This window comes from Drosophila biarmipes, chromosome 2L (genome assembly GCF_025231255.1).
Source record: "Drosophila biarmipes strain raj3 chromosome 2L, RU_DBia_V1.1, whole genome shotgun sequence".
Classification (NCBI taxonomy): Eukaryota; Metazoa; Arthropoda; class Insecta; order Diptera; family Drosophilidae; genus Drosophila; species Drosophila biarmipes.
Window position 1 is genome coordinate 2,272,539 of NC_066612.1, and position 19,458 is coordinate 2,291,996.

Below are 19,458 nucleotides of genomic sequence, written 5' to 3' on the forward strand. Positions count from 1 at the left end.
GGAAACCCGGCACTTGGATATGTAAATTACACATGAACAAACAGCAGGCATATTATTCGAAGCTTGCAGTCACACAGAGAGAGAAAATCATCTGTGTTCTGTCAAAAACAATGAACGCAACACACTGGAAAAATAGTTCCAAAAATATACTAATAAACTGCAAAATTAAAACCTATCCATCCTTAAAAAAACCTTATAAGCAACAAGATTAAAAAAGCCTTTTAAAACTAGTTTGTAATAAATTTATATACTTTTATTACATTTTTAATCATTTCGAAACATGCTTCAAATTATTTATTTCAATATTTCATCATTAACCTCTTTGTATTTTTTCTCTAAGCGCACACACTGGTAGAGACCTAGCGACAAAGGACATTTATGCCAACACCTTCTAATCAAGCAAAGAGCTTAAAATAAAGTAAAGCCAAAAAGAATGAAATGAAAGATATTATGAAATTTCAAACACACCCTCAGACACATTACCCACACACACTCAAAATACGAAAATAGCAAAAGGCACAAAGGATTTGTGTGTGGGCTGGGGCGGTGGTGTGTGTGTGAACATGTGTGCCAGCTCGGCAAAATGGCAGCCCTTTTTGGCCAAAGCCGAGCACCAAGACAGAGGCAGAGCCAGCGACGGTATAAATATATACAAAGCACACATAACTGTCAACCTATCCTTATCCTATCCCTGCCCTACACGTATGGAACACCCCCAGCAGATCCCATCCTTTCGGTGCGTGTTTGTTAATGAAATGTTTGCCTTTCGCATTTAGTTACGCTACGTTAGACACTTTTGCTTATTAGTGCAAAGCGCAATTTAAACGCTGGCCAAGAAGACAAGAAATAGCACGCTGCCCCTGGCCAAATACGAATTGGAATACCCTAAAAGGATCTTTATCACCTATAGTAAATATACCATATAGGGTTCCTTATACTTAAAACTATTTTATACGAATTTATTAAGTCTTAATTTTATTTATACATTTATATTTTAAATGAATTTGTAAAAGAAAAAATGTTGTATCCTTTCTCATAATATGGGCATATTGCTCTGCAGTTTTTTATAAATTTTTAAAAAGATATTCATAAAGCCCGCAGTAAACAGTAAACAGGGTTATTTATATAAAATATCCGGATCTTAAATCAGGGATTCCTATTTTTACTGAAGAGTATATTTATACATAGCCAACGTTTAGGCGCCGACAGGCGACATCAGCAGCGAAGAAGAGGACGGAGACAATGTCCTTGTATTATGTTACGACAAAAGCCAAAGGCTCTTGTTCATTTCTCCGCTCCTTCTTCACCAACTTTCTCGACTTTTCTCCTTGTTATTCCGACCAGGGTTCAAGGTTATGGACATGTGAGGCCTTGAGTTCGTATTTTTTGCTTGTAGATTTGGCGCAGTGCGATAATTTCCCAGGGTTTCCAAAGAGTTGTGTGTGTATGTGCTCGTTTTTGGGCAATTAAAAATTAAATTGCGCATACATCACGTACAAAAAGGCAGCACAGGAAGGAATGAGACGACGAGCCTGGCAATGACTTTTAAAGTTTAATTGGATTTTGATGGTAGCTTTGGGTGTTCCGAACAATAAAACTGCGCAAGGCATTCAAAGTAATATTTGGTAAAGTGAGTAAACACAAAAGGCAGATAGCAAAATAGTTTATATTCAAGCAGGCAGAAAGGAAATGGAAAATTCATAATTCCACAACTATTAGATCGTAATCTATTGAGGGGAAAAATCAAAGAATTTATTTCAAATGTGGAAGCACGGAAGCAAAAGGGTTTTCAGCTGAGCAAGACACAGGAAATATTTTAAAATAAATTCAGCTAAGTTCGTTGAACTATAGGAATTTCTATGAATACCAAAGGGTATGTTTACTAACCTCTTAATAAATAAGCGCCCACTCCTCAATACAAACTTAATCCCAGATCTTCCGCTGAATCTCCCCCTTCGATTTTCACCTCTATAAGACCTCAGGCCACCTTGGCAATTTCAAGTTTCCTTGGAGGTGGCACTAAAAACGTCTAAACGTCGTTGGTTGCTCGGCTAAGCCGCAGCAGGTCGGAAACACCTGGACTGGCCCATAACCACAACAACCTCTTGGAGCCACCCAGCCAAGCAGCCCGCCCTGTAGTTTATTTAAATTAAACCTTTTTTCACACAGGCATCCGCTCGGCTAGCTTTCCTTCGGTGTATTTTGTTCGCTTTTTTTCAATTAACTTTCTAGGCCAGCCGCAAAACAGCAACGAAATACAAGCAACTAGACAAGCAGCTGTTGATGATAATGATGATGACGACGCTGTTGGCGACGACCGAGAAGAAGTCCAACAAATTGCAAAATCCCCTCCAAGCCAGCCACATCACACCAAGCGTAACACCACGGGCCGGGGCAAACATCTTCGAGCCCTCTGGGCAGGTGGGTTCAACTTGACTATGTACTCGGTGCGTATACTTAACGTAAAACCCTAAACCACTAAAACCACCAAAGGAAAACACGAGGCAACATCACAGCCAGCCAACCAGTATCGTCATCATCATCTAGAGCAATAGCAGTTCGGTTTGCGTGGTTTACTGGCCAACGTAGCGTTTTATTTAAACTGCAGTTAATTTTCACTAAAACATTTTAATTGTATTTTTGCAATCTGTCTCTTACAAGTTTTCCACAGGGTCATTCAGTGTGGATGGAAGACCAAGTGGTAGCAAAAAGCTGAAGGGGCGACAGCAGTCAAGGCACACAGACGAGCACACTGGACAAAGGTTAAGGGTCTCAAGTCAAATGGAATACAGAGGTGTTCTTTAAATAATTTACTTCTATCGCAGATAGAATTAAATCACTAGAGTTACGAATTAATTTACAAAGGTGTCTAAAAGTTGGCAAAACAAAAAAAATAACCTATTTCAGAGGGGTTCTAACAGATAAAAAATGCAGCATACTTTTAGGCATTTAAAAAAAATTCTGAAAAACACTAGTCATTTCAGTTGAGTAAAAATAAAGTGTAGTTCTTTGACCTTTCTTTCTCCACTTTAGTCAAGTTTTCACCCACCTTAGCCCACTGTAAGTGCTTTTTTCGGTTAAGACCAACACCCTGAGGTCTGAGGCCGCAATGGCCAAAGCCACTACCATTTTTAATGCAATAAAAGTCAACTTAAAATATGCAAATTACGGTAGTTTCGAAAAATTTGTGCAGGCTTCGTTGGAACCGCGCTCAGAGGACGGGAGCAACGAAATGGGAGGGTCTGAATCGCAGACCGAGGCTTATACTAAACTCCTTGCTAGTCCACTTCTGTGGCAGTCTGTTGTCATTAACATTTCTCTGGGCCATGGACTTTTAATTGTGTCTACGACTGTGTCTGTGTCTGCCACTGGGTTTTTTGGCCGGGCTGGATCCGTGACCTCAGGCCGTGTCACTTGGGGTGTCCTTTAGCAGTTGGCCCAAGACATTAATGTATATTAGTGTCGCAATAAATTAAAAGCATTTTGCTGTTTCATAGTTACCAGCGCCCCAGCCACACTTAAATCTAATTGCAACGAAGCAGAGCTCTGGAGAAAATGGCATTTAAATGGCCACAACAAGGAGCCTAATCAAATGCTAAAACTCGTTTATGCCAAATCTTTTAATGAGCCAGATGTATACGAAGTACACCTTATGGCAGGGGAATATTGTTCTTTTGAAAATTACGCCTATCAATAAAAAAGGGGTGGCCAATCAACCGAGGGTCACCAACTTTTCACGCTTTCCTAAGCTGCTTAGCCGGGCGAAGGTGTCAAGTTTAGAAATCAATTACTTCAGACTATGCAAATGTACCCACCTCTTCTTTGCCCTCTTTCTTGGCCTTCTAAACAAACTTTTAACGGTGTGGCTTAGACAGCTAAGCAACTGAACTGGAACGGTTTGAAGACCTTTGACGGTTAAATCGATATCTCAGATAGCCCAAATTGATAATGGTTCAAATTATTTTCACGTTGAATGGAATTACAAGGCTTTTCAAAACACTTTTAAAAGTCATTTTAGGTGTCTAATTGTGAATTTGTTATTCGGCCTTCCAAATAAATTCATTGTATTTATGACCTTAAAATATAATTTTGCATATTTTTGGACACCTTAAAAGAAATTTAAAAGCTCAATTAAACTATCCTCATATGCTTCCTTTGATCTTATAATCCGAAGTTGAGCATTTCGTCTCGTCTTTCTAATGTTTAAATATGCTGTTGCATACTTGAGAATTGTGTGAATTCAAAACCCCAGAGATTCGGTGTGGATCCCTCGTTTTATTGAACTCTATTGAACTAGTATCAGATGCTCCCTTTGATCTTTTAATTCGATGTTAAATATTTAGCTGAACAAACATTGCTCGAGCAAAGCTTTGCCGGCACTTCCTGAATAAAACTCGAATGCCCCATTACAAACACATGCCGCAAATGAATGTTTGTGGGGCACATTCAAAGCATATTTTTGAGGCTCCCGGCGCGTGTTTTGCCCGACTTCACAACTTAAATTACGCGGCGAGCACACGCACACAGGCACCCCAAAAGTTTCCTCCCATTCCACGGGAGTTTCATAGCCTTTGATTGATGAAGAGGCAATTCGTTGGCGGAGTCTCGTCGGCCACGCCAGTGTTAAACACTAATGGCAGCTCAAATTAGATTACAGAAGACTCGTTTTGGAGTGCCGAGCATGACCAACGCATTTGCAAGCACTTCCCTACCCTCCTTCCCGAAGCTGGCACTTGTATTTTATGGCGAACATTTTTTCTGCTGCCATTTATTTAAACTATTCTTGCTCAATTCCGGTAATTCGACAAAAGTGAACCCCGCCCGAAAATTCAGCTGGTATCAGAAATCAGCTCATAAAAATCGCACAAAAAGACATAAATAAGATTTATTGTTATAGTGTTCCACCCACCTCTCTCACGGGTTTCAATTGCCATTACGTATACGCAGCGTGTGCGTCCAAATGTCCAGTAACTGCTGCCCCAGCTGTCTGGGCTCTTATACTGGTGTTAAATTTCACGTAAAAATTGCACTAAAAATTAAATATAAATATTTGCTTAGGGCCATTAAAATACCCTTAAAGCAAGTTGTTTAAGTTGTTAATCAAGTTGGGCGAAACTTTTAAGCGGAACTCTCATAGTTCAGCGAGTTACTAACTTACTGTCAATCTTTGGAAACGGTTTAACAAGTTGGTTAAAAAGTTCTCAACGAGTTACTCTACTTTAACCACTTAATAAATCCATGAGCCTGAAAAACTGAAGCGCATCAGTGCTTCGTGGTAAAAAGTGAAATGTTTTTGGATTTTGTTTTGATATCGTGCCAAAGTCAAAACACGAACCGAAATCCTTTATTATGCAGATAGCTGGCCGAGGTTTGGGTGCCCCAAGGAATTTCATGGTTACAAATAGTTAATGTACAGTTAATTATTACATAATCACTGGCCAACACGAAATGAGGCGGAGTGCCCCGATCTGGGCAGCGAAAAGCAGAGCTGGCCTATGGTCAAGTCAAGTACATTGACTCGGTGTATGAATTTATTTGTGTTTCTCATATTTATATTGTTTTATTTCTTCCCATCCCCCCACATTGTCGTATGTTTGCTGCCCATAAATATTAATTATAAAACACGATATCCATTATATAGTTCTTCAGGCACGAAATCATCATCATCATCAGCAGTGGCAACAAACTGAAGGGGTTGTTCGTAGGGGCCGGCAACATTTCCTTTTCCAGGTACTCAATTTGAGTATAAAACTTTTATATAACCTGAAGTCGAGGTAAATTACCTAGTGCTGAACCCTTAAATAGGCTAAGCTCGGAATTGTATGGCTAACAATGTTGGTCCTATTTTTAAATTGCCTTTCGCGGCAGAGAATTCAAAGTATTTTTATTTATTCATCAATGAAATCAAGTCCTAAACGTAAATGTTTCTGGGCGCGGGTAAACGTTGATTGAATTTCTCGGTAAGGTGTAATGGATTTAGGCGTCTAATAAATTTCTGTTGAAGTCATTAAACGGCGGACAATACTATTGTGAGCCCCTCGGGTATGTGAAGGGTACGGCTTGATTGATTTTCTTCAACCACTAATTATTTGTCTTATGTTTTTTAATTCCTTGAAGTTTTTAAATTAAGGATAACGTATTTTTCTTGTACTTCATTAAATTTTGTCCAGCTGAAGCATTTACTCTTTGCCAAGACTTTACCAAGCAAAAATAATATGCTCAATTTTGCTTGTTGCTCTAGCCATTCCTTCTTGGCCACCAGCTTTTCTCCCTTCTCCCCATTTTCTGTGTATTGTGTAATAATAACATAAAATAATTTATGGCAAATGAAAGTCACAAAAATGCGAAGCCAGGCGGCAAGGCAACGGAACCAAAGTTGGTTTCATGGGCCATTCACCAGCCAGTTTTCCCTGCCCCTCTGACTTTCGTAAACCCTTTGCCAAGGCGACTCTTTAGAAATTGGTGAGGTATATTTTTAGGCGAACTAAGACACACAAATACAACCAAAACGGACGCCTGGCCAGGACATGTAAACTTTCATTTTCTCCCCGCTTTTTGGACAAAATTGTGCCCCGAAAATGTCGAGAGAAGGTGAAAGGAGGATGCACGGTGCATGTTTTTCTTGTATCAGGGCTTTTGTGATCTTCCGTCTAGCCTCCCTGCCACGCCCCTCGGTACAACGCCTTTGTCGCCGAAAATCCCTTTTTTTGGAATTTTAGTCAAGGCTTTGTTTTAAAAGCTTTTGTAGCGCATGCTTTGAATTTTTTTTGCCTCGGCTGCTGCTGCATTTTGATGTTCGGCGAAAATTGCGCGACAAAATTCACAAAGGAGCCAAAAATGCAGCAAATGCCCACCCTCATGGAAGCCACCCCATTAGTAGCCACAAAGCCGGGGAATTCGTAGATAAGGGTTCTAAAATTTCACTTTGTCTTAGTATCTTTCTGGGAATCTTCAGAATTTACCGGACACAAAGGTAAACGAATCCCTGCTAAAATATTTACGCCGCCCTCGTATTGAGAGTGACAAAAATAGAAAGTTCGCCCCCTTATTCTTAATTAATTAAAGCCGCAGATTCGTGGGCGTGCTTAAATCCCATCTGTGCTTCTCCTCACCTGTCAACCTGCTGTCAATTCATCCCTTCGAGTAATTAGAAATTCTACGACAACTTTTCCCCACCCCCAAACCGTAAAATTTCCACTCAACGGGTTTGTCACTCACTCAAACTCAAACAATTTAATTGCAGAAAGTATTTTTACCATAAAGCCCAATTTGTGCTTGGTGAGACAAAATGCCTGGAAGTGTTTTGGTTTAGCTTAGCTTTCAGTTTGGGCGGAGTATTAAGTTTCAACAAATTAATTGAAAAATTTAGAAAATTTAGAAAATTGTATAAACTAATATAAGCTATTTTAGCTGTTTCTTTTCTGCATATTAATATGGTAGTGCCTTATTATTAAAGATTTAAAAATATAAATAGCAACAAATAATCAAGGGTATTCTAAAAATGTTTATTTTAAATTCACCTAAACAAAGTGTCGCAAAGTATGCTACAATATATGCAAAGGTAAGAAATCGTGTACTTTTTCACTTTTCTCTGGCAAGATTGTTGCATCTAACGTCATAACATCCGTAAGTAAACCACTACAACTTGAAGTCAACCAAAAAACAGAATTTCAATTTGCAGCCACACAAAGCGATTTTGGCGGTGGAAGGGTTAATCCTTCATCCCGCTCGGGGACACGTTTTCCGGGCGTAACAAAAAGCGTCAATCGCCAGTTCCTTCGCGTGTTTGTTTTCGCAAAAGTGTTCGTTTTTTTCATATTTTTTGTTGGCCAAAACGTGTTGCTAGCCACAAAGTTTGCCAACCGAAAGTGCGGCAAAGGTGCGATGCTCTGCGATGCGATGACTGGCCCCGTCGTCCACATTCTTTTCCGGGATCCCGGTCCCCGGAGCATTTGGTAACTGCTGCACTCAACACGTTGACAAGCTTTCGGGAAATCGTTGGCGGGAAGTTAAGGAGATGGACATTCGTCAGTTAGTCACTGTGTCAGTCGAGTTTGCCAGTCCGTTGCATACTTATGGCCGCCTGTTTAGCCGGAATGCATTAGCTGGGTGGGGAAAAGTGGGGAGAAGGAGGAAAAACCAGAGGATTTTCCCAGCCAGCTTCTTAAAGATTTATTGCGCCTGTCGTTGTTGTTGGCCACTTTCGGGTAGGTTCCGTGTGATAAAATGCTTGACACTTTTCTAAACGGCCAAAACTTTTTGACTGCCAAGAGATTGTCCCTCAGCCCGTTCCCTGCCTTTGCTCCTGTACTTTTTAATGCTCCATAATGCTTGTTCTCCCCCTGTCCCCGTGCCAAACCAAACTCCGGTATATCTTATCCCTTTCCCAGGTCCACAGCCTTTGCAGTTTGTTGACACTGTCTGGCTTAGAGAGCGCATAAAGTGGAAATGATTTACGCAGTTCACCTTGTTTTTGTCCAGGGTGCGTGTGTGTTCCTGCTCCTACATCCTGTGGGCATAATAAATAGCCCCGGCTTTTGCCCCGGCAGTTTTGTCAAATAGCTCTTCGCAGCTCAAAACACCTGAAAGCTGTTTTCTCCCTTTTTTGCTCGGCTGGCCCAAGACTTTGCCGAAGAATCTCCATGAAGAGAGCTTAGCTGGGCTCGGGTGACAACTGCAAAAATCTTGGGAATAAACTTTTCAATCAACAGCGCAAGTTAGCAAGGCTTTGATTTGTGGCGGTCTGTTCTCTCTGCTTTCCTACTTGATAGTTAAAGTTTCAAGTGTTTTATAAGCACTACAATCAAGTATGATTTGGTTTATTAACATTTCACTTGTCATGAAAAGTTCATAAGGATCTGTTAGAACGTTTTTCTCAAAGTAAGATGTAATAAGAACTCAAATGGTTTGAAAAGGGTTAATTTGCAAATGAAAAGTTAACACAACGTTGATTTCGCGGCAAATTCGCTTTGACAAAACCTTTTCTACTGAAAATTTAGCCTGAATATAAGAAATTATAATCACTTACAACTTACTTATAGACCAAAATATGTTTCTGAAAATCAGTTTATCGACCATTGGTAAAGACCATAGTTAAATTTCCCTTAAAACCCATCACTTTTTCTTTGAATTCTAGTACCCTTCGATTTATTAATTCCTAGAAATAAAATATGAATCAAATATGTCCAAACTTGCAGCATCGCTTTACATTAGCTGAGATCGCATTGCTTTAGGGTACGTGTTTTTGACTGCCACCTTGCTTGAACCCTGTTCAAAATTCTATAAGCATTTGCTTGGGTGCTAATGGACAGTTTAGAGAGGCAGCCAAACGAGAAGCTACTCGTTCTGTGGCACTACGCTGCCTGCAGAACTTACAGCGGAGCGGAATGAAATCATAAATGCCAGGACACGTGCCAGGACAACGTGCCTCCAGTTGCAACGAGGTGTTAAAGTTTTTCCCACCCAAAATGCAAGTATTTTTTCTCCTTTCCAGACTTTTTGGCAACTCCCGGCGAGGTGGCAGTCGCGAGTGGTGCCGCATTCCGAATGCAAGTTAGTTAAATATTTAAATTTATTTATTGGACTCTCCAGCCTGGACCCCGAGTGCAGCCACAGCCATTTAAAATAATCAAAAAAAGCGAGGGATAGAGGTGGACTTACCGTGTGAATCCTTCGAGGATGCGCCCCCACTCCCGGATCCTCCTCCGCCAGGACCCATGCTGCTCGATCCGCCGGACATTCCTACGCCGGAAGTGGAATGCAGGCGCGCTAATGTGAGCGGCATTAGCAGTGCCATCGCCAGGAGCAGGGCCATAAAAATTTTCCACATTGTTAACGTGGCCATTTGACTTTTATTGCACTTCATTTCCCCCCTTCTCCTGTCTCTCTCTATATATATATATTTCTTATAATTTTCCTTTCTGCTTTCACCCTTCGCCGGTTGTTGATTTTAATTTGATGTGACTTAAGTTGGATTTGGTTTGCAGATTTGGCGCTGCAGTTTTTCTTTCTTCTCCGCGCCGACCTCTCCAGTTTCTCGTCCTCCTAATGGAAGCACATTTTCGATTTTCTCAACGGTCTCCGCTTTCCCCGTGGCAGCAGCTGCAATTGAGGAAAAAAGAAAGGAAGGCAGGGGGTGAATCCATTGGTTCCATTGGTTTGAGTATTGAAAAGTTTTTAGTTTGGAGGCTAGTTAAAAAGTTGAACAAGTTTCTTTTGCTCTTTTATTCCACTCCGATTTTATATATACCTATATATTTGATTCTTTTTTTTTCGGTAAAGTCAAGTTGAAGCCGCAATTATCGAGTTGTAAGGCGACGCGCCCCGTTAAGACCTCACACAGATGTTCATGTTCACAGGGCTGGGGGAGGGGTTTTGGGGCTGGGGTTGGGGTTGGAAAACTCAATTTCGGGCAGGAAAGTTTCTCAAAGAGAGATGAGCAAGTTCGTCACCTTGCCGGAAAGTTTGGCCCTTTTGAGGGGTGAATCAAAAGGTGGTTTGACAACATTAGTCATGGAATTTAAGGAGAGTAATTATTGAAGCGAGAGGTTGGAATGGAATAATAAAATATTTCGGAAGCGAAAGTTTTAATTTTGTTGGTGGCTTGCATAATGAGCAGAACTTGGTTATTCTTTGGGATTACGCGATATAACACATACAATATGGTTTATGCAAGGTAATTACAATACTAAAATGTGAGCAGCTTTGGCGTAGGATATGATAGAACAATAAGTTACTCTCTTAACTAATCCCCGTGGGGATTATGAGGATTAATGAATATGAATAATGTGATATATGCTTGAAGAATGGTTTTTAGTTAGTTGAGTTAAATTAAAATAAACTAGGTAACTACTGAACTATTTTTTTTAATTTCTCATAAAATGTAATTCCTTGTGTTGTTCTTTCTCTGTTACCTTTAAAATTTAAGTAAAAATGAAACAAACACGTCACTCTTCACAAACCAATTTATTAAAACAGTTTACTGAAGTTAAAGATAAGGCACTGAAGCAAACACAAAAAGTTACCATTTCCGTTCATCAACCCTACCCTTGCCCAACCCCTAAATCTTCCCCCTAACCATCCATAGATTGCCAGCGAACGATAAAATTCGCCATAAGCAATATTCAACAAAGGACGGGAAATATTGTATTTTACCTTAAAAAACAGAATAACTGACATAAAATAAAAGGTAAAAAAATTGGCACACGAGTGGAGAACAAAAGGGCATCTCGTGTATCTCACTTTCGGGAAAAATGTCCCCAGAAAATAATAATGATTTGCAAATAAATAAAGGAGAAATGGGTATGAAAACTTAGAGGTGAGGCGAGAGAACAAAATGCTGACAAAGGAGGAAAAGGCACCGCCAATAAACAGACACAAAAGGTAGCCAAGATACAAAAAATGGACGAAGATGGAGAAGATGTTAACCCTGGGCTGGCATAGACAAAAAAAAGGCAAATCAATAGGCTACAAGGCGCAGGGAAAGTATCAACACAAAGTTGGGTACAAATTTTCCAGCTTCTGGCCCAAGGACTCCCACACTTGGTTTCCTGGTCCTCCGACTCCACCTCCTCCTCCAACCGCCATTGTCATTTTGTCAACGTGTCCGTCGAGTGTCGTCAACTTGGAAAAGGAGTGGAGATAGAGGGGCACCTGCCCTTAATAATGATAAGAGTGTAAGACAGCGCAATAAGCGACCAGAAATATGGCCAAGAGATAAGCAACAAGGGGACGCGAAACTGCCGGAAAGGTGCCAATGTGAGGCAATATAATAATAATAACAAAGGACCTTAAAGCGAAGCCCCACCCCTCGGCGGGAAAATAATAATGATAAAACTAATGGTCCGGCTGGCAATTATAAAAAAACAAATTTTCTTTTACAGTATGCACCACAAAAAACGGCTGGAAATATATAAACTGTGAGGGGGCTCAACTTGAACTACACTTGAGCAATTTGCGCACAGTCGAGTGCGCACATTAACCCACACAAAGAACGCGCACATACACTTCAGAGCAGGCAACAAAAACAACAATGCAGCAATGGCAGAACCAACATGGCGTACAGTGAGCGGAAACGGAAACGTCGGCCGGCCGAGCTAGCGACCAGCAACCAACAACCAGCAACAGAACCATCCGACCAATAGACAAACATCGAGGGGCGGGCTGGGGAGCAGGGGGAGGCATGGGGAAACCGAAAACAAAACAAAAAACATTTCCAGAACTTTGAGTCCGAATAATGTACTCCCTAGGTAGCAAACTATTTTGAAATTGCATGGAACGCGAGATTCATGTGCAAACCTCCAGATACTTGATTTCATGATTAAGAAAAAATATTCACAAATTAGTATCAGTAGTAAGAATAGTTAAAATTAGTTATATTTAATAGTGAAGTTATAAAAATAATCACTGGTATAAAAATAGGATCTTTTAAAAGCTTTTCTACAAACATTTAATATTTGAGCAACATAAAAGTTGGAAATCAAACATTAGTTTTGATGGAAAAATGTTATTTTTAAAATGAATATTAAAGATGGTTAAACTAATAAAATGGATTCTTGAACAACTCACAACATATTTCGAATATCAAATATTTTTATATATTTATTTAACCTTAGAGGGTTCAATTTTTAATTGGTGCTCTATTTTAGATTTTTAATAGATAATATTATGTGGAAGATCTTTTGATTTTAGAACTCAGGATAAAGACCTAAGCCCAGTAAGTCGAAGGGAATATTAAGCATACGAAACGTTGGCGTGAGAATGTAGGGATACGTTTGATAGACACATTTTATTGCATGCAGTCGTCGTCAGTGGCCTGTCGTTGCTGCCATTCAGTGGCAGACTGACTGGGGAACCGAAGTGCCCGTGGCAAGGATCTTCTGCAGTGAGGCCGGGACTCATACACAATAGTTGTGGCACTTTTTCCCCTCCAAGCCCTGCCGCCTCCCCGCCTGTCAATGGCTGCCCGGGCACTTCCTGACCCTCGATTGCCCGCTCACTTTGTGTCTGGCTCGAATGCCTGTTGTAGTTTATTATTCCCGCCAGCCTCATTCTTTTCTATTTGGTCTAAATAAATTTTTATCATGTGCAAAGGGCCGTGGAGAACAAACAATCTCAAACGGACTCTGGCCAGTCCGTCACTCCAATCTGCCATGCACTTGCTACCTCATTCCGACCGCCAGTCACTCATTCGGTTATTCATTCATTCATTCACTCACTTCCTTCCACATCCCCATTACCATGCCAATCCCCATTTCCCATCTCTATCCGCAGGACTCAGCCTGTTTCGCCTGTTTCTTATGGCCTTTGTGGTTATTGAAGCGATCATTTGGAACATGCACAGAATTTTTTCGTTTTTTCCCTCAGTCTCCCCAGTTCCCTTGAAAAGTTATTAATGGCCAAAACGTTTAATATGCGAAAAATTTAAGAAATTGCCTTCGTATTATGACATTAATGGAGGCGCGAACACTACGATTGGCGAAATATCTGATTTTTAGTGTCGTTGAGATTAATGCCTTCGAGTGCAAGTACATTTACACGTACAAATAAATCTGTAACCAAACATATGTGTGTTGAGACAAGCCATGGTTGACACATGGCCAACACTTAAGCCACTGGCTTTATGCCTCAGCGACCGTTGAAATTTATGTCCTCGCACAGGAAATATCTTTTCGTGTATTTCGTATTTCCCCACACACTCGCACATTTATGTATGGACATTTATGGTTTATATGACTTGTGGTCAGCCAAATGCCATCAAGTTGGTTTCGAGGCTCTGGCCTAGTTCGATTAACTTTGATGGTCGAGTTAGTGATAAATATTAACAATGTTTTCGGGCTACTAAGGAAGTACTAAAAGAACATGTATATGCCCTATTAGAATGGAATATTTTTGTACAAAAGGATTTTATTGCTTTCGTATTCCGCTTAGTATATGCAATTTAAGAAAGCTAAAAGAAATTATTAAACATAAACATAAAATAGCCTTCTAAATATGAATGTAGCTCGTAAATGAAATACAATTATTCCCAGATTGTACACTGATATAAAATAATATTATTTAATTTCCTATATCTAACAAAAATTGTTACCTCAACAGATAAATTCCCACTGATCAAATATTTTACCACATTTTATTTTTCCTCTTGATGAGGTATAAAGCGAAGGGAAAAATCAAGAGATGGATTTACGCAAGGCAAAGGCAAAGGCTGCTGCAAAGCCTTCCATATACAAATCAAACAGATGCCTCCTCGAGGAGGGACAGAAAGTCAGAATTAGGGCTGGGAAGACTCCTTCTATGTTTTCCTTCCCTTTGTCAAACATCACCCACCCGATGGCTGTTTCAATAAACTTATGCAAATATTCAATTTGGGGAAGTTTTTTTTGACAAATGATAAGGCCAAACAAAAGGCAGCCAGACAAATAAAGTTTTCACACCCGAAAAAAGGCGAATGAATAAGGGATAAGGAAAGAGATATCCGGCGGTTTGCTCAGCAAAATTAAAATGGGAAGCGCACACATGTACAAACATATATATGGGGATATAGGGGACTAGAAGCGGAAGCGGAAATGCAGAGTTCTAAGCAACTTTTCACCGGGGTTCTCCATCATCTGAGGCACCCACCAATCAAGCTAAACAACTTATTCCTGGCTCACAGAGCACCAATACCCTCTGTCCCTCTGCGAAAGTAAACCGAAGTAAATTTCAATTTAACCTTCATCGAGCAAAACTCATTTATATTTATAAATTCGCCGACAAGGCAGCCGAAAAAAAGAAATAAAATAAAAACAGAGCCATGGAGACTGAGAACGAGACGGAATATGTAACGAGTATAAATAAATGCCGGGCGGAGGGCAAGGGGAGGGAAAACACAATAAATAAAAATGCGTGTGTCTGTAGTGGCATAATAAAATTGCACCAAAAGCAGCCACAATCCAGGAAGAAAATTCAGAGCGGCCCGGAAAAAAGATAGAGGGAAAGGTTAAGGACGAGGAAGCGAATAATAAAAGCGAGGCAAGCCCACACGGCAAGGCGGCCAAAAGGGATAAAAATCCATCAAACTTGCAAATAAGCCACAGGACGAGAAAGATGAGTTTCAGACTCGTAGGACACATATAGAGTAGCCCAAAATGGAGGTCGTGCTGATCCCTCTCGGGGAATTCCCCTGGCCAAAGGCGGACATTGGCATCGTAAAAGGCAAAATATGGCGCAAAATAATGTTTCATTTCGGTAAAATAACACACTCATCATTGAATATACAATATAAATGCAATGAGCAGGTCGGAGCCGGTACTCCACATCCACCTTTAATGGCAGTCCCGGGCCAAAACACTAAAACTGCCAGCCATTTCATTTAACCGCCTAAATTCCACGATTATTTTCACCCATTTATACAGTTTATTCAGAATTCACATTTCGATAATTGTTTATTTACGTAGCCCCTGCGAGGATTAAATAACACCAATCAAATATTAATGGATTTCATTAAAAATAGACCAAATGCCAAAAGTCAAAAGGGTAATCTATCAATAATGATATTTCGGTAAATATGAAATTTAAAATACCTTTTAGGCGTATTATTTCCTCCGCAAATCAATCAATTTAAACAATGCCAGACCACCTATCCAATTGCCATCCCTTGCCAACGACTTCAATTGCATTTTCTTTTCCAGGAACTAAGCCGAACTCCCAAGGGGCTTCGCTACCCACTTAAACATCTCCAACAAAAGGTGAAAATTGTTTTGGAATCATCGCAGCCGCAGACTTTTACCCATCCCCGCCATAAAAGGAAACCCAGAAAACCTCAGAGCAGACATCTGTTTGCGTCTTTTGGCGCGTTTTCGTGCCATGTCAGGTTTGTTTGCTGTTTCTTAATATACAATTTTTTATGCCATTTCATTCTGTTATTGTTCAGATCGATTACGGCTACAAGTGCCAGATACTTGAGCGTGAAATTCGGAGGAGAACGCACGTGTCTACCAGCCGCCCTTTATTCATGTTGCCGTTGCTGTTTTCGTTTGGATAGTCTGTCATTAGGAAGATTGATTTCAAAAGCGTGGAAAATTTTCCCCAAAGCAGCTTTTGTTGTGTGGAAAGCAGCCACACGCAAAGGAGCCCGTGCTTCCTGCTAAATTACGTTAAATTTGTGGGTTTGTTATATCACACGATTACCTTACATTCGGAAAAAGCTAGTTTTACTATTGGATTTATTCCTGCGATTATTTTCGACTGCATAATAAAGCTGGCTGCTTTATTCTTTGTACTTAAACAGAAGTAAACCTAATTTATTAATCCTATTAAGCTTTGTATTCCATAAACTTATAAATGATGTAATAGAGTCATTTTAAATAAATAATGTGTGTGCTATTTACAACATTATTTTTAATTTATTCGGGTAATTTACTGCAAAAGTCAGCACAAGTAAAATGTAAGGATTTACATTTCAATTTGCATTACTGCAGAACCTTGCAGAAGGCAAATAAAAACTTTCTTAATGCGCACATTAAAAAAATGATGAAATTGCATAAAACTTAACTCACTCCTGGCACTCCTGGGCAACGCAGAGCTGCGGGGGCTTTGAAGGACCAAAGGGTTGGGCCGGGAGGGTAAAAAGTACATTAAAATCACATTAACCCGTCAACGGTTAAGGTTGGGTATGCGTAACTTTTGTTTATACGTTTCGGCTTAATGCCTTTTTGAAGTAAGCACAACACACTCTCGTGGAAAATATGTGCTCCTGATAAGCCCCAGGCATACGAAGGTATAGCGCAGCACTGTCAACTAACCCCTAAGTGCGTATCCCTTTGGGGAAATGTATCTCTAGGTTTTTCTGTTTCTATTGGACCCATTGCACGTAATTGACTTTTCGCCATAAATTTGTGCTCTCCCAAATGCAGGCGACCCCTCCCTTCTGGCAGCTCAATTAGCCATTAAGCTTTGGAAATTGTCAAAAATGTTTCTGGGGGGTGGTGGTGGCAGTGCCCAGAGAGCCAATCAAAAATTCAGCCTACGCATTTGTATCTCTCCGTTTGTATCTCTACATTTGTATCTGCCTGTGGCAGCGGACAGCCCGAACTCCGGTCGAAATCCACACACCCCTCCGCTCTTATCTCCCTTTTTGGGGTAGTCGTGCGTGTCCATTTGGCTGTTGACTCATTTGCATATTTTAATTGTCCAAAAATGAGAGGGAATTTCGTTAAATCACTGCAGCAGGACTTAAATATTAACTTGGCCAGCAGTTTGTAATTTCTCACTCTTTCGCTTCCACTTACCGAACTAATTTATTTATTTTCCCCGAAACTAAGCAGTAAATGTACTTGTCCTTGAAGGAGGTGTAGGCGAAAGGCCTGAAGTCTTCACTTTCCCCTAATGAAAGACGGCATGCAAATTTAATAAACAGGCGAAAGGCATGAACATTTCGGTCTTCTCCAGGTGGAAGGTTCACAAGTTGGGCTAAAGCTGTTTTTGTCAGTCCCCCATTACTTAGTAAGACAAAGTTAAACTTTATTTCTAGGTCATAGTAAATTATTTTCAACATATTTTGTTTGAAAGAATTATATCTTTTGCTTTAATACGATAGTAATAAAGTATAAGGAAATAATAAAAGCTTAGAATTTCCACCAAAATATTTAAATAATAATAATTTTAACTTGTATATCAAATAAAAAATGTAAATAACAAAAAAATAGATTTTTTGATTTTATCACATAATGATCAGAACTCCTAGCTGCTACACAAAGTCTTTTCCGGCCTGCAATATTTTCATTTTTCCCACTTTATTTTGCATTGCTAGACAAAGGAATGGAATGAAAAAAGATGAGCAAGGAGAGACTGGTAAAAAACAAGTAAATAAACTTTAGGCAAAGTTTTTGGCAACTTTCTGGCAGTCAGTTGGCGCATTTTAAGTTACGGCAATCGGCACGGCCCAGTGGCGTCGCGGAAAACCGGAGAGGGGGCTCAGATCACGGGGGAATACAAGTTGCGAGCGGCGGGGCAAAGTGAGGAGGCGGCAAAAATGAAAAACTGGCGCATCGAGACAAGAGCTTAAAACCGCGAATTCCCCAACTTCCACACTGAGAAAAGCCCTGGCCAGCAAAAGAAGGTCAAAGGCCACCAAGGAAAAATACAAAAATCAATACCAAAAATGTAACAAATTTAAATGAATTTTGGTTAAGCAAATTATTATGATATACTTCAATATCTAAAAATATCAGCATAATGTTCTTTTCTTTTTGTTACTAACCAGCTAAATACAATTTTGATTATTGAAGGAATTGAACTTTAAGCCATACAAACTGGTATCTAATGTTACAGAAAAGAACAACCGGGAAACAACCTATCATATATAAATTCCTTCTAACTATCCTGGTGTCACTTTCCACCAAGCTGGTAAAAAGAATGCAGCAGGATAGCCAGTTTAATTAATTAATTCATGGAAAGTTACAGGAAACTTAATTCCACCCAGGGTTTTTCTCTCTCTGCAGCAACTGCGGGGGCGGGTGGCAATTTCAACTTCCAGCCGGGCAGGCAAAGTTTCAGGCAAAAAGTCACTCTTAAAGAGCAAAAAGTGGGCTTGTCGTCCTGGCCAACTTACCTGGCGAGCAATTTAAATTTGTCCCACTCAGGATAATCCTTTATTGCACTGGCTGTTACTATTTGCGCTGCGGCTGCTGTCGCCCGTTATTGTTGCTACTGTTGCCGGACCTGTGTCACGCACCAGAAGGCGGTTGTGGGTTAAGCCAACTTTGCACTGACCACGTGACCATCAAAACACAAACAAACTCACACACACTCACCGGGCGGCACGAACACCACGACCACAACGAAGACACTGGGGCACTTGCGAATACTTAGTTGCTGGCTCTAATGCGTGCCCCAAACGAGAACAGGGCAATTAAGCCGCCTAAAAGGAGCCCAAGTGGAGCGTTTTGTGTGTGCAACATGATTTTCGTTCCTATTTTCTGGCTCTCGCAATGCGAAACAGAGCACGCCAAGCTATTTATGCAGTTTTTGCACCACCCCGCAAATATTCTAATTAGCTCCTATTGATTTCGATAATTGGTGGTCCTTTGGCGGTACGAAATTTAGATGTACTCATTCGCGACCCTGCGACCCGAACCCGAGAACTTCGCTAATTCGATGGCTGCCGCGGCGAGCGTCAGCATCCCTGCAAACACGTTCGAAACAGTCCGACGGCTGAGCTTCAACTGAACTCGGACGGCCAGCTCAGGGCCCCACAGGCCCCACAGTCCCCCTCCGGAGGTCGGCGGCCCGAAGTCTGGGCCTCGGCTGCCGAGCCCCACGACGACCCCGTTCCGAGCGGCAGGACAAGAGCCGAGCGCCTCGAAGGATAGCACGAGCGGAAGCCCACGAGCATCCAAAAGTAAAGAGCTGAATTAAGAGAAGGCCGATACCATCCTCAGCTCTCTGTGCCGCAAGTCAGTAAAAATTAAGAAATAA

The 19,458-nt window shown here is 40.7% G+C and overlaps 1 protein-coding gene across 1 annotated transcript in view; it reads right to left on the minus strand.

Annotated features, from left to right (window-relative positions):
* LOC108029147 (neural cell adhesion molecule 1) overlaps positions 1-19,185 on the minus strand; it is a 70,589-nt gene extending 51,404 nt beyond the window's left edge. Inside the window, exons 1-2 of the mRNA XM_017101276.3 lie at positions 18,593-19,185; positions 9,661-10,101 (exon numbers count right to left, since the gene is read on the minus strand). Coding sequence (XP_016956765.1) covers positions 9,661-9,865 — 205 coding nt within the window. The 5' untranslated portion in view covers positions 9,866-10,101; positions 18,593-19,185. The remainder of the gene's footprint in view (positions 1-9,660; positions 10,102-18,592) is intronic.
* Between the last annotated feature and the right edge of the window lie 273 nt (positions 19,186-19,458).